Source organism: Peromyscus californicus, unplaced genomic scaffold (genome assembly GCF_007827085.1).
Source record: "Peromyscus californicus insignis strain IS unplaced genomic scaffold, ASM782708v3 Scaffold_8__1_contigs__length_139910024, whole genome shotgun sequence".
Lineage (NCBI taxonomy): Eukaryota > Metazoa > Chordata > Mammalia > Rodentia > Cricetidae > Peromyscus > Peromyscus californicus.
In genome coordinates this window covers 133,043,137-133,058,273 of record NW_026294606.1, presented here as the reverse complement: position 1 = coordinate 133,058,273, position 15,137 = coordinate 133,043,137, and the positions used below count along the sequence as shown (strand labels likewise).

Genomic DNA, 15,137 nt, shown 5'->3' with positions numbered 1-15,137 from the left:
CAGCCTGGATTTAGAGGTGGGAAGTAAGAAAGACAAAATGTGAGAGAGAAACATTTGTTTAATTAGTAAAACCAATAACAATTGTTTGTACAACTCCCGTTAATCTAAGGCAGTCTTAGAGATCAGTCTCAATAGTAAATCACAACACAAGTCTCACAAATACATTATATAGCATATGCAGTACAGATCTTATGAGATATTACATGACCAATTCAAGTTTTAGTCCTCCATGAAACACCCAAGGGAAGAGGAAATTTTTCATGTGCATTCAAAGTTTAAAAACAAGGCAGGGAGGTGGTGGTGCACACCTTTAATACCAGCACTGGGGAGGCAGAGTTCAAGGCCAGCCTAGTCTACAAAGTGAGATCCAGGACAGGCACCAAAACTACACAAAGAAACCCTGACAAAAGAAGAAAAAAGAAAAACAAAGTTTAAAAACAAAGTCTTCTTTGGGTGGGCTGGAGACGGCTCAGCGGTTAAGAGCACTGATGCTCTTGCAGATGGAGTTCTGACCCCAGCACCACACGGGTGACTCACAAGTGCTAGTGACTCCAGTTCCAAGGGGTTTGACACCTTCTTCTGACCCTTATGCACACTGTGCTCAAACATGTAGACATTCACACACACACACATAAAAATTAAGAATCTTCTTTAGCCATTTTTTCTTATTAAACTAACAAAAATCCTTCCCTAGACTTATTTTTCTCATTTTCTTTACAACTACCTAAAGTTCTTCCCTATGCCCAAGTCCACAGCCCCTCTGCTCTCCTCAGTACTTCCTACACAGATCAAATAACTTTCTAGTCTCACATCCATACTCATCTGACATCCATACTAAAGACAAACCCAAGGTCTCAGCTAGTCCCAAGGGAAATAAATTGCCCAAATCAACAGGTCCACATAATTCTATAACACTCCAGAACACCAAGGGACTGAGAGGGACAATGACAATCCTTCAAGGTGCAGCAGGATTCAGGATTTGGAGAGATTCCTTACGAAGGGGTGAGATCATAATAAGCAAGAGACTTAAATTAATCACAGCAGTTTCCAGAAACCAACCAGACACGGTGTAGAAATACTCGGGAAAAATAAATTCACACTTCCAGCTGTATAAAGAGCCAAACTTCTCCCACCTCTCTCTCTCTCTCTCTCTCTCTCTCTCTCTCTCTCTCTCTCTCTCTCTCTCTCTCTCTCTCTCACACACACACACACACACACACACACACACACACACACACACACACACACACGAGAAGGGGGAGTTCCTACACAAGCCCCAGAGATGATTATCATCTCTCCACTTCTCCAGAGGAAAAGGACTGAGGATAAACGAGAATCTACTCGCAAGAAGAAAACTGAACTTGAAAGTAGTCGTGGGCTGTAAGAGCAGGAAAGGATCATACATTTATTTTATTTTTATAATTAGAAAACAATCTTTTCCCAAGGGCTGGGGAGAAAAGAAGGTTAGAAAACACAATCTGATTTTCTGCTTTTCTTTCTTTCCATTTTTGCTTTGTACAATATGTCATTACTACTTACAAAATGCTTTCAGATAGATTGTTGGTAGCTGGAATACAGAGCCACAAAAAGTGTGTTTAAAGGGGGAACCATATTTGGAAAACTATTACTCCCATTGAGACCTAGAAATGCAGGCCCCGACTCTGCCCATGTGCTCCTTGGTGGAAACTGAGTGCTAACAGCCGTCGTGACAAAGGCAGTGAGTCTGGGAAAGCTGGCTGGAAACGCCGCCTTTTCTCTCCCAACAACTTGGACTAGGCTCTGGACTGATTGGCAAGGGTGAAAATGAGAATCAAAAACTAATATTTCAGGCCATCTGATATGCTCAAAAGAGACTGTGGGGGTGTCCAGACTGGCTGGTGGTCTTGAGGCCCTTCACCCCCAGGTGGAGTAGCGGGGCCTCTGCTCTGCCCAGGAGGCTGTCTGTGAGCAGTCTTAGGCCACACAGGGTTTCTGTTGAGAAACTCACAGTGTGACTGCCTGTGTCATATGCCGTGAATTGAAGGCTTGGAATCTCTCACTTGAACTTTTTTACACCATCCCTCGTGTGTGCCAGAAAAGGAACAGCTGCCAGAAAGCGGACATTTCCCTGTCTCTAAAAATAAACCTCTGGCAAGACTTCATGCCCCCTGTGCCAAGACCTTGCCCTACCCAGGATAAACAATAGATGACCAAGTCGGCGGGAGGCAGATACTGGCCCCAAAGTAGGCCTGTGTCTGGCAGGAAGTGCTCAGGCCAGAGCACTTGGAGCTGTAGACTAGGGGGTCCATTCCTGCACGTCGCATGGTGGACAGCTGCTAGCTCCAACCCAGGGCCAGGGGTGGCCAAGAGGTTAAGCCTCTCATTATACTAGAGACTTTAACTCGGTGGAGGCCCCAGAGCCCCACCGTCCTGCCCTCAGAGCCATGGGACGCAGAGTGTAGACCTGCCTGGTTGTGTGGAGCAGAGGAAGCTCTCAAAAGGAGAGAATCCCATAGGCATCCACCTGCGCTTGCCCCTCACCTGCCAGTGCCTCATGGGCCCAGCTGAGAGCCCGTGTCTGTGAGGTGCAGGCCCAACAAACCACCTCAATGGAGACTACTTACTAGCAAGTAACTTCCCCATTTTAATTATCTCTCTCGATTTTCCAACTGTCCCCATAGCGCACGTTCAAGAGCCCGTGCCTTGTCATTAGATCAGGTCTCCCCTGTACCAGTTCCTGGGCTTTTTGCTTGTTTGGGGCTTAGGAAGGCTACGTGGAGAGAAGACCTAAATATCGCAAGCATTCACAGGCATAGTCACTCCATAAATATGCTTCAGAGGGACGGAGAGTGCAGGGCCGATCCACATGGCGGATGTCACTCACCCGAGTGTCACATCATAAATAAAACTGAATGGGCCCATTCTCCAACAAAATTGGAGTGTCGCCTGTTCACACTATAAATATTTATGAAGTCACAGTTCTTAGACTGTATTTTTCCAGGTAAGTAGCCTTTGATGACAAAGTTAAGCAGAGATTTCCCCGAAATTATGGAAGAGTCAGCATAGCTTGGTGGTGGGTATTTCATGGAATGGAAAAAAGGAAAAGGGGAAACAAGCCTCTGTTCCTCGAGGCTTCTCCATGTGGAAATCTCATTTACGACAGTCAGTGTTCTCATTCCAACCCTGACTGCCTTCTCGGGAGTGAGGGACACCAGAAGGAAGACTGTCCAGTTGGTTCTGCTCAGGCAGAGAGCCTGGCAGACACTTGTCACCAGTTTCAGGCCCCTCCCCGACCCTGCTGGGAGAGATCTTCCCCTTGCACTCTACGCCTGTCTCTTAGTAAAAAAAAAAAAAGTACACCTCACTCCATTACTATGCTCATTTGAAAAGAATCCTCAGAATGTGTGCATGTCTGCCTGGGTGTCTCCCTGAGTGTTTATGCACAGCCCACCCCTTGAGGTAGTTATTCCTGGCTACGTTAGGATGGCACCCAGAACCCCCTTCATCATCCACAAGCTTTTCCACTCTCTGCTCCCAGGAGTGCTTTTAGCCCCCTCCTCCACCCAAGGCACTCCAGCAATCCTGAGACCTAGGACTCCAAGCCATTGTCCCCACCACAAGGCATGCTAATTTCCTTGTCTCTTTAAAGCCTACAGGTTATTCATCTCCTAAAGGCACCAGTGCCCTTGGCTCAGTTGCTAAGCCTGCCTCTTCCTGGGGGAAGGGGTGGCATTTTGCCTAGGGTGTGTTCTCCAAACCTCAGGGTAGCCCTGGCTCCATCACGTGGATCTGGCCCCTCAGGGAAAAGTTGACATCCTTTGGCTCTAGCCTGGGAAGCCTTGTTCCACAATGAACAAGAGTCTCCGGTTTTACAGAGTGAGTCACAGGCTGCCTTGACCACCCTATCTATCTGGGGAGGCCAGGGCTGCCATGTACGGTCTTCGCTTGGTGCCACCCACCTCTCCATGTCACCCCTAGTTCTTTGCCAGGACAGCCTGAGTCATAAAACTCAGCACATTCCTTGGGCGTTGGGTCGTCTTTCCTTGTTATTACTTTGCCTTTGTTTTACACAGCACCTGGTTTCATTTTAAAATCCCAAATAAAATCACCCGGCCAGGGTGGGGGTGGGGAGAGAACAGAAAGAAAGGAAGAAAAAAAAGAGAGGGAGGAAACCCAGGCTGGCGGGTGCGGACCGAGGAAAGGAAAAAACTCTGCTTGTTGGGAAGACCCGGGGAAGAACAGGACGCCACAGATTAATTCATTTTGACCAGAATCCTTTTAGCTGCCTGAAAGTACCTGGCGGCCAGGTCCCCTTCTACTCTTTCCTTACGTTAGGCCACAGTACTGATAGTACTCTCCTCACGGGTCATGTGACCCTTCTCAAGCCCCCTCCATTTTCCAGTCTTCTCAATAAACTGAGTAATCTTTAATAAACCCTAAGGAACTCTGTAGATACAGCGCACTATGATTGCTTAACTCGGCTTGTCTCCTTTATCTTGTACTATAAACCCTAACTCATTGTGTGAGGCAGTATTTTTCCATAAGCTAACATTTTTTTTTCCTATGTGGATAGGGGCAGTCAGGGACAGGCGTAGAAGGCAGACTCAGCCCTACCAATGTGGCTGGTCACACTGAGATTCTGTGGCCAGGTTATTTCTGAAAATTCGTCTGTAAAGCTGTTGACATTGATTTTTAGAATCGAAACAGAATTCTAACAAATTGGCTCGCATGCGGCAAAAACCGAACACTGGGGCCCTGAGAAAGCCTTGCCATGGATAAGTGTATTCCTAGGAGTGGCGACGCGCAGTCACTAGGGCATGGTCCTTGGGTGCCAGCCTGGGCGCCTACCCAGAGGTCCCCTCGCTCTGCACGTGCAGGGCAGACAGGGGGAGGCTCCTGAGCAGCCCTGGGCAGCATTTTCAATGCACGGTTCTGGAGAGCTTAATGGAAACCACATGAAGGGTTCCCGGGAAGCAGACCAGACGGCTTCCAGCGAATGTATTTAGCCCAACCTGGGGCTAAAGGAAAAAATAATAATAATAATGGCTGGGTCGTGTGGGGCGTGGCTAGGGGTTAGGGTGCGACTTTGTGTTTTCTGTGCAGCAGGAGCCATGAGTCGGAGGACAGGCTGGATCAGGAGCGCCGAAGCGCCGGTCGGCAGAGGAGGAGGCTGCCAGCAGGGCCTGTTCCGTGGCCTTGTTCCTTCCGCGCCAGGTCCCGCCCAGCGCTGTGCTGCGGGGCGACCCGAGGGCTGCGTGGGGACCCCGCGGGGGCAGCGCAGCGGGGCCAGGGAGGCGCAGGCCGTGGGCGGGGCCGAAGGCCCGTGGGCGGGGCCGAAGGCCCGTGGGCGGGGCCGAAGGCCCGTGGGCGGGGCCGAAGGCCCGTGGGCGGGGCCGAAGGCCCGTGGGCGGGGCCGAAGGCCCGTGGGCGGGGCCGAAGGCCCGTGGGCGGGGCCGAAGGCCCGTGGGCGGGGCCGAAGGCCCGTGGGCGGGGCCGAAGGCCCGTGGGCGGGGCCGAAGGCCCGTGGGCGGGGCCGAAGGCCCGTGGGCGGGGCCGAAGGCGGGGCGGGCGGCCCAGCCACATTTCTTTGCCTGGAGGGAAACCTGGCCGAGGGCCTTCTCTTCTGAGTGATGCCTCCGGAAAGAGAAAAGTTTTTCTCAGACGTAGAGCACAGCCATCATTTGCGAGGTTCCTGCAGCAGAATGTGAGTCTGGGCACTTACGTTAAAGGAACATTTACTCATGATTATGACAACTCCCCTCCACATCAGTACACAAACACACACACACACACACACACACACACACACACACACACACACACACACACACACACGAGAAAAAGAACGAGAGATGAAACCCAGGGAAGTTTCTAGCATGGTCTTCCCTAGGTGCACACCCAACCAAGGCCTCCTCCAACCTCCTGTCTTAACCGGTTAACGCAGAAACTAGGGCCGCAGCTCTGGGACTTCCTTCTTCGTCAGTTCAAGATGCGCAGTGAGCCTTCTCAGTAATCGGAGGAGTTTCGATCCCCCTCTGAATCCTCCGAGGAGCCAAACTTGCTTTCATAATCCCATTGTCGCCCAAGCTGGAGGGAAAACAATGGTCCGATTGTCAACACTCGCTCATCCTCAAAAGTCACTGTTCCCACAAAATTGGGAATTAAATTGCTTCTTTCAAACCAGACATCATTCACAAGCAGGGGCTGGGATTGCTTCTGCATTTTCTTCCATCTTAAAAAAACAAAACAAAAAAACCTTTCTGTTTCATCTATTGTGCCTCAGTTCACGAAGGACAGATCAATAAGCAGGACGAGTTTAGAAAGGAAAGAACTCTTAGGCTCACCAACGACCTACTGATTAGAATCCCTCTTTCCTGCTCACCCTTTGTCTACTTCAAGCCACCTCCTTAGTCACAATCCTGGGTGTGAATTGTCTGCTTTTCAGTCCTACATCATGATCTTCTTCAAGTTAGGTCCCAAGAATATAAATAATTCAAGGACAGTTACCAAAGGTGCTAGTTGCCAAGCAAATATTTTTAAAAAGTAAGAGTATTGGTGACCTGGCAGCTCGTGCTTCTTTTCCCAAAACATCAGTGCCTGTTTAAAAATATTTTAAATTTGGGGGCTACTGGAATGGCTCAGTGGTTAAGAGCACCCGCTGCTCTTCCAGAGGACCTGAGTTCTATTCTCAGCACCCATGATGGCTCACATCCATCTGTAACCACAGTTCCAGGAGGTTGGAGCTGCCTTCCAGCTCTGAGGGCATCAGGCAAACATGTAGTGTACAGACATACATGCAAGGAAAACACTCATACACATAAAAATAACAAAATAATTAAAATTTTATTTTAAAGTTGAAATATTTTGGTCAGGATGCTAGGCTCAACATTTCTCAGATAAGTCCTCCATATTTATTGCATATGACAAGGGGAGAGGGGGGAGGAAGGGAAAGAGGAAGAGGAAGGAAGGGAGGGAGAGAGAGAACGATTTTGTACTGTTAGTATATCACAAAAATGTATGAAAATGTATTTAGAGGAGGGGTCAGGAAAGTGCCTGAGGAGGACAAGTGTCCCTCAGCACAGCTGTGACAGTGATTGGCCGTGGAATTGCCTGGCCTCAGAGCAGCTCCACAAAGCAGGAGGGAATTATTTAAGAGTAGTTAATCTTTCCCTCAGACAACTCCCAGGAGGAAGCTGAGAGCTGCATGCTTTCAAGAAATCACCCCCTTCCCAGAAGTGAGCCCCAGCCCTCCAGAGAAGCAGTCCTTGATGGAGCACGCGAGGAACTTTCAATAGACAGCTTTGGGCTCTGCATGTATCTCCCTGCAACAGCGTGTCTCTCAGTGTCCACACAGTCCCTAGATCCACAGTGTCCACACAGTCCCTAGATCCACCGTGTCCACACAGTCCCTAGATCCACAGTGTCCACACAGTCCCTAGATCCACAGTGTCCACAAAGTCCCTAGATCCACAGTGTCCACACAATCCCTAGATCCACCAGTGTCTACACAGTCCCTAGATCCACAGTGTCCACACAGTCTCTAGATCCACAGTGTCTACACAGTCCCTAGATCCACAGTGTCCACACGGCCCCTAGATCCAACGGTGTCCACACAGCCCCTAGATCCACAGTGTCCACACAGTCCCTAGATCCACAGTGTCCACACAGTCCCTAGATCCACCGGTGTCCACACAGTACCTAGATCCACAGTGTCCACACAGTCCCTAGATCCAAAGCAGAAGTTTTATTCCTGAAGGCTGCCATGAAAACAGGTGTAGCTGTTGGCCCAAGGTGAGCCATCCAACCTTGGCCTGTTAGCTAAATTTTCCGGGTTACCTTAGTGCCCCAGACCAGCCTTTTCAAAGTGACATGTGTGTATTCGTGTGACAATCTTAGATGCTAATTTAATAACATTTAAAAATTTTGCCGGGCGGTGGTGGCGCACGCCTTTAATCCCAGCACTCGGGAGGCAGAGCCAGGCGGATCTCTGTGAGTTCGAGGCCAGCCTGGGCTACCAAGTGAGTTCCAGGACAGGCGCAAAGCTACACAGAGAAACCCTGTCTCGAAAAAACCAAAAAAAAAAAAAAAAAAAAAAAAAAAAAAAAAAAAAAAAAAAAAAATTTTTAGTGGTCAAGTTATTCTTTCTCCCTAACAAACATAGCTAGCATACCAAACACATGACATCACAAATATAATTACTTAGCACAAAGCTGAGTTGTGTAAATTCAACTTAAGGGAAGGTTATAATAAAAACTGAGGGATAGCTAAAATTATTGTTTTATTTTATAGTAAATGAAGTCAGTAGGGCACAGAGAGAAAACAGTTTTTCTTTGCTTTTTAACCTATTCTTCAGGAATCCCTGCCAGAGAATTGTGTGTGTGAGTGTGAGCATGTGTGTGTGTGTGTGTGTGTGTGTGTGTGTGAGGTGTATAAATATGTGTGTTTGTGTGTGTGTTCATTTGTGTATGCATGCCTGTGTGTGTCCATGTATGTGTGTTCATGTGTTCATGTGTGTATATGCCTCTGTGTGTGCATGTGTATGTTTGTGTGTATGCATATGTGTGTTCACGTATGTGTGTGTGGCATGTGCATATATGTGTTCCTGTGTGTACATATGTTCATGTGTATATGTGTTCATGTGTGTGTGCTCGTGTGTGTGTGTGTGTGTGTGTGTGTGTGTGTGTGTGCGCCTGTGTGTGTGTAATGTGTGTGAATATGCATTCATGTGCTTGTGGACATCAGAAAACAACTTCAGTTCTTGATCCTCAGATGCCATCTACCTTGTTTCTTGAGACAGGTCTCTCATTGGCCTGCTGTTTGCCCAGTGGCTCCATCCACCTGCCTCAGCACAAGGAACTCAAAAGCCCATGGCGCCACACCCAGCTTTGAGGTGAGTTCTGGGGTTAAACGAAGATGGCTGTGCTTCTAGGCAAGCAGCACCGCCTGAGCCGTGGTCACCCCGGTTTAAAAGCACTGGGGTTTGAGAGGGGCTGGGTGGTCTGGTCACAGCCTGGTCAGGGGAGGCCAGGAGAGCAGGGAACAGACACCCGGACACTCAGCAGGCAGGGTGGGTCCCCAGCAGGGCAGGACAAGCTGCGAACTTACCACCCTCCAGCTCCTACGCCTAAAGCCTCTCTCAAGCCTGTTTCCTGCACAGCTGACAGGAGCTCACAGGAAGTGTTTGGAGCCTCTATTACCACACAGCCCACCTTTCAGCAGAGTATACAGGAAGGCTGTTTTCGTGCCAACGCTAAGCACCCTGCACCCCAGTGCACCCCGCACCCCAGTGCACCCAGCACCCCAGTGCACCCCGCACCCCCACTGCACCCCGCACCCCATTGCACCCCACTGCACATCGCACCCCCACTGCACCCCGCACCCCACTGCACCCGAACCCCACTGCACCCCGCACCTCGACTGCACCCCGCACCTCTCCACTGCACCCCGCACCTCTCCACTGCACCCCACACCCCACTGCACCCCGCACCCCACTGCACCCCACACCCCACTGCACCCCACACCTCCACTGCACCCCGCACTCCACTGCACCCCACACCACCACTGCACCCCACACCTCCCCTGCACCCCGCACCCCACTGCTGCGCCCTGCAGACATGCCCAGGGACCCGGGGCCGAAGGACAGGTAAAGGTTCTTACATGTTTCAGGAGCTTTTCCCCTCTAGTCCTATAATTCATGAGGAGATCAAAGCCTGGCTTCTTGGGTTTCGCACCTAGAGAGAAGACACGTTCAGGGCCGACGTGCTTTAGGTAGAGCGAAGCCTACCATGAGAAAGGAAGGACACTGACGTGTTTTGTTTTCCCTACTGAGGGCTGAACCCACAGTCCTGCACACGCTAGGCAAACCACTGCTCTACACCCTCAGCACTCTTCACTGCTTTCTTTCTAGTTTTGGTGGTGGTTATTTTTTACTCTTTTGAGGCAGGGTTTCACGTAGCTTGGTTGGCCCTGCACTTCTGTCTCAGCCTCCTAAGTACTAGGATTACAAGCATTAGCCATCATATCATGTCCAACTCTCCACCCCCACCTCCATTCCTACCCCATCCCCCATGCCTTAGACAGGGTCTTTCTGCATGTGGCTGGCCTGGAAACAGCACACAGACCTGTGTGTGAGCCTTGAGCTCACAGAACTGGGCCCACTTCTACCTCCTGAGTGCTGAGGTGCGGGGTGCAGTGAGCACGACACTCAGGGTCCTTTTACTTTTCAGTTTGAGACAGCATTTCACAAAGCTCCCCAGCCACACCTCAAATTGCAATCCTCCTGCCTCAGCCTCCTGAGAAGCTAGGATTACATGCTAGGCTACAAGGCTTGGCTTGAAATTTGCTGACATTCTGAAGCACTTTTTAAAACAATAATCCCAGACCCTCACTGCTGTGGGATGTTCTGTATGGCAAATGTGTTGCTCTGATTGGTTAGTAAATAAAACACTGATTGGCCAGTAGTCAGGCAGGAGGAAGTATAGGCGGGACAAGGAAGAGAATAATTCTGGGAAGTGGAAGGCTGAGTGAGAGACACTGCCAGCTGCCATAATTAGCAGCATGTGAAGATGCCGGTATGGTGATATTTTATTTGTATTAAAATGTTATTTGTATGTTAATAAATAAAGTTGCCCGGGGGTCAGAGCTATTAGCAAGCCATAGGAAAGCGGGGCAGTGGTGGCGTACGCTTGTAATCCCAGCACTTGGTAGGCAGAGCTGGGTAAGTCTCTGTGTGTTCAGGGATACAGCCATTATTGGATACACATGCCTTTAATCAATACCAATCATGGAAAACCTGGAGGCCTATACAGACAGGCTGTGAGGAGGCGGTCATGTGGTTGGGTTTACAACCAATGAGAAGGCAGGACAGGAACTCTATATAATGACTTTAACACAGGGGTAGCTCTGGTTCGGAGAGGTAGGACCACCGCAGGAGGAAGGGTAAGGTTTTAGCTCTTAGCTCTGACCTCTTGGCTTTCTTCTTTGCATTGGTTCTGTGTTTCTTATTTAATAAGAAGGTTGGATACATCTACATGCCGGTAAGCCATGAGCCACGTGGCAAGGTATAGATTTATAGAAATGGATTAATTTAAGATATAAAACAGTTAGCAAGAAGCCTGCCACGGCCATACAGTTTGTAAGCAATATAAGTCTCTGTGTTTACTTGGTCGGGTCTGAGCGGCTGTGGGACTGGGGGTGTCAGAGATTTGTCCTGACTGTGGGCCAGGCAGGGAAACTCTAGCTACACCTCACTCACAGTCTCCCCAACCTCAGCAGCAACTCCCCACAATGCTTGTTCTCAGAGCAGCTGAAAGTCAGATGTCTGCTGAATGTCCCCCTGTCATATCTGACCCTACTTTCTTTGCTGTTAGGTCTCATAAAATGAAGTGGCAAGGTAGGTGTCAGCAGGGCGGAGGCAGTAGTGTGGCAGGCTTTAAGTGGCCTCTGACCCTGGAAGTCACAGAAACAGCAAAGACCACAGCAGAATGGAATGGCGGCTTACTGGGCACGGGGCGGGGGCGGGGAGGACTTACGTAAAATTCTGTAATCTGGAAATGATAGGTAAGGAGCTTCATACCCCCAAATCTGGTGTGCCTGGAGAACAGAGAGTGGGAATTAATACCGACCAAGGCAGACGTGGGCTACATGCCTGAGATCCCAGAACTGGAAAGGCTGAGACAGGACCATACTGAGATTGAAGTCAGCCTGGGCTACACAGCAAGACTGTGCCTCCAAACCCCAAACAACGAACACCAGAGCCCAGAGCTGGCTGAGAAGATGGCGCTGTAGGTGAAGAGCTCTGAGCTCAGCCCCACGACACCCACGGTAAAACTGCAAAAAACAAACACCAGGGAGGTGCTGGCCCACCATAGTGCTGGGGTGGGGCAGAGGGAGGCCCAGAGGTGAACAGACGGCCACTCTAGGGCTCACTAGCCAGCCAGTCAGCCAATCACTCAGCTCCAAGTTTGCTGAGCAACAGTACAGTGGAGAAGGATAGAGAAAGATGCCCCATGTCAATCTCCGGCCTCTACATCACATGTCCACCTGTACATACACATGTACCACACACACATGTGCACAACAGCAACAAAACCATCTTCACAATAATAAACATCTAACAAAATCCCCATCCTTATTCAAATGGCATTTGATACTACTGACAAAAGCCACTATAACCGGTGAAATGAAAAGACAAAACCAGATGAAGTACTAATAAATGAGGCTGGGCAAAAAAGTCCAGTCCTAATGTGCAAAGAGTTTATTTAAAAAAAAAATCACTAAAAACAAAAACAAAAACAGAAAACCAATTATCCCAACAGAAACATGGGCAAAGAAGATATAGTTACATTTCATTATTCATGGATTCCATATTTGTGAATTCACCTACTTGCTAAAATCTGTGGTAACCTGAGGTTAACACAGCACTTTTGAGGTCATTGAGGAGCATGCACAGAGTGGGAAAATGGAATTCCCTGTCACGTGCGTCTGTGCTGAGGTCAAGCACAGGCAGCCTTGGCCATGCTCGCACAGGTAATTTTAAGTGTCCTTTTCACAGTCTCTTTTTTATGTTTCTTCATTAAGGATTTTGCTGTTTAAAATGGTCCTGACCATCATGCTGAAGTACGGTGTAGGGTCCATAAGCAAAAGAAGGCTGTGGCATGTCTCTCAAGGAAAAGAACTGCTCTAATTAAGCTCCATGTTAGCGCCATTGGCTCAAGTTCAAGGCTAATAGACATATATTAAAGAGTTTTTGAACAGAAACATACACATAAAAATTACTGTGCTGATTTTTTATTTGCAAGTGTTTTATAATAAAGTTTATTTTAAGAATACATAAAAACAAAGTTATATGTTGGTAAATTGAGGAAAATATTGTGACTGGAGACTGACAGAACCCAAACTATGTATCTCGCGTGGGAGCAATGGATTGCTGTAATGTACTGTTTGGTCCTCCTTTAGAAAGTGTGAGTTCGCCGGGCGATGGTGGCGCACGCCTTTAATCCCAGCACTCGGGAGGCAGAGCCAGGCGGATCTCTGTGAGTTCGAGGCCAGCCTGGGCTACCAAGTGAGTTCCAGGAGAGGCGCAAAGCTACACAGAGAAACCCTGTCTCGAAAAACCAAAAAAAAAAAAAAAAAAAAAAGAAAGTGTGAGTTCTGCAGAAAGGAGGGTCAGCTACTGTTAATAAAAATACCCATGAAACTAATAAACATGAGGGAAGACACTTAATCTATCTAAGAAAGGTAAAGAAAACGCAACTATATTCATCTATCAAATTGGGAAGCATTAAGGTTATAATTATCTTCATTAACCTTTTGAGGAAAAAAAAACCACTCTCACTGTGCAGCGCAGGTTGATCTTGAACTTATGACCTTCCTGATGTGGGCTCTCTTGAGTGCTGGGATCACAGCATGTGCCCCAGGCCTGGATTAAACCAGGTGTGAGAATATAGGAAAGTGCCTAGGCTAATACAGGGAGGCAATTTCGCTGTGAATAATACAAGCTTACTTTCCAACCCAAGAATTTCACTTCTGGGAATGCACTAAGATGACTTTACCATTGCATAAATATGTTTATGATAACTGTTAGTTATCATAACACTGTTTATAATCATTATAAATAAAAAACCCTAAGTGTCTAGCAAATAAAAACAACAAGGAAAAAAGAAAAAGATAGAAAAAGAAAAAATGCTAAATGCTTGCAGGTACGGAACGTTTTTTTAATTGTGATGTATCCCATCAGAGGGATGTATGTGTGCATTAGCTATGATAACAAATGATTATGCTTGTTAACAAGGAAAGGTGCACATAAAAATATTGGTATATAGAAGCAGATTACAGAGGACAAGGTCCATCCAGTATGATCTGGTCAACTTACTGGACACAGGTGGATGTGCAGCCATATGATGACATACAAGCACACTGATGTTGTAAGAAGTGTGACTAAATGTAAATTATTATTATCCCAGAGGAAGAGAAAGAACGTCTCATGTTTTTTTTTCTTTTGAAACGCTGTGACTTGAACCCAGGGCCTTCTGGGGTACCAAGCAATTGCTTTCCCACTGACCTACATACTTGTTTTTCCCTGTTCTTTCTATTTCTAATCTCTTCACTGTTTGGGAGTTTACAGTTAGAGACTTAGAAGCTCACATGTGATTATTGCCACACATGGAAAAGAGACCACCACATGGGGAATGTGACAACAGCCTCAGCCTGGCCAGTTGTTTACAATTGGTAACCTTGGTTACCCATAGATTTTTTTTTTTTCCCCTAACAGGAAGCTACACACATAATACCCCAGAAAGAACTGTTTGATGAATGAATACTCGTTTTTAAAACTCACCCCCTTGAGTTTGCTTTTTTATGACTAATATGCATATTCAATCCCTTACATGTACTTTTACAAGGGCCTTAGGAAGAGTCAGAACATACCACTCTGTGCTTGACGTTGAGCGGAGTGTGCTCAGAGGGTCTTGCGACATCAGAGAGTCCTCCTGCATGCAGATGAAGAGGGCAGTCAAGATGAAACTTCTTATACTCACAAGTTACACAACTACTCCCACACTACACAAGCTACCTTTGTTTCCCATTTGCCCTTGACCACAGAACAGCTAGAGGAAAAACCGTGGCTGGCACTTCAATTTGTAGTAAACCTTCAGGATCTTTGGGGGAGGGACAAGCATTTTCATGTCTGGAACACTCTTCTGTGATCACTCTTAGACTCAGAGGGAACTGAGGCTGTGGAGAAATCTCAAGGCTACACTTTCCCTGAACCTCCTGAGATGTTCAGGTGTATCTTATGGCTTCCACACTCTACTCTGACCCACTTTTCACCGTATATTTGAGCAGGTTTTCAGCAAGCTTATTGAGTTCCACAGCATCGCCGTAATCCACATGTCTTGTTTTCGTCAGACTTTGTGGAGGAGAACAGTGAGAGCTCATCTTCAGGAATATGCTTGGCTAGTCGGTTTTCCTTGCAAGTTCACACTTGACGAAATAGTGTAGCTTGACCTCCGCTTTTTAATTAAGGATGTTTACCGTTACCCTAATTTATTAGCCTCCGTCCCCTCCCTGCTTCCTAGGTGTAGAACAAGAACCAAGTGGGAAGGTTTCATTGACGAGACTATCTCAGTAACTGCCAGCAAACTGTACCATCAGAAACT

At 47.8% G+C, this 15,137-nt stretch overlaps 1 protein-coding gene across 1 annotated transcript in view; it reads right to left on the bottom strand.

Annotated features, from left to right (window-relative positions):
- Positions 1-5,787: 5,787 nt before the first annotated feature.
- CUNH4orf51 (chromosome unknown C4orf51 homolog) overlaps positions 5,788-15,137 on the bottom strand; it is a 35,272-nt gene continuing 25,922 nt past the window's right edge. The window contains exons 3-6 of the mRNA XM_052729547.1: positions 14,407-14,468; positions 11,511-11,571; positions 9,637-9,710; positions 5,788-6,066 (exon numbers count right to left, since the gene is read on the bottom strand). Coding sequence (XP_052585507.1) covers positions 5,986-6,066; positions 9,637-9,710; positions 11,511-11,571; positions 14,407-14,468 — 278 coding nt within the window. The 3' untranslated portion in view covers positions 5,788-5,985. The remainder of the gene's footprint in view (positions 6,067-9,636; positions 9,711-11,510; positions 11,572-14,406; positions 14,469-15,137) is intronic.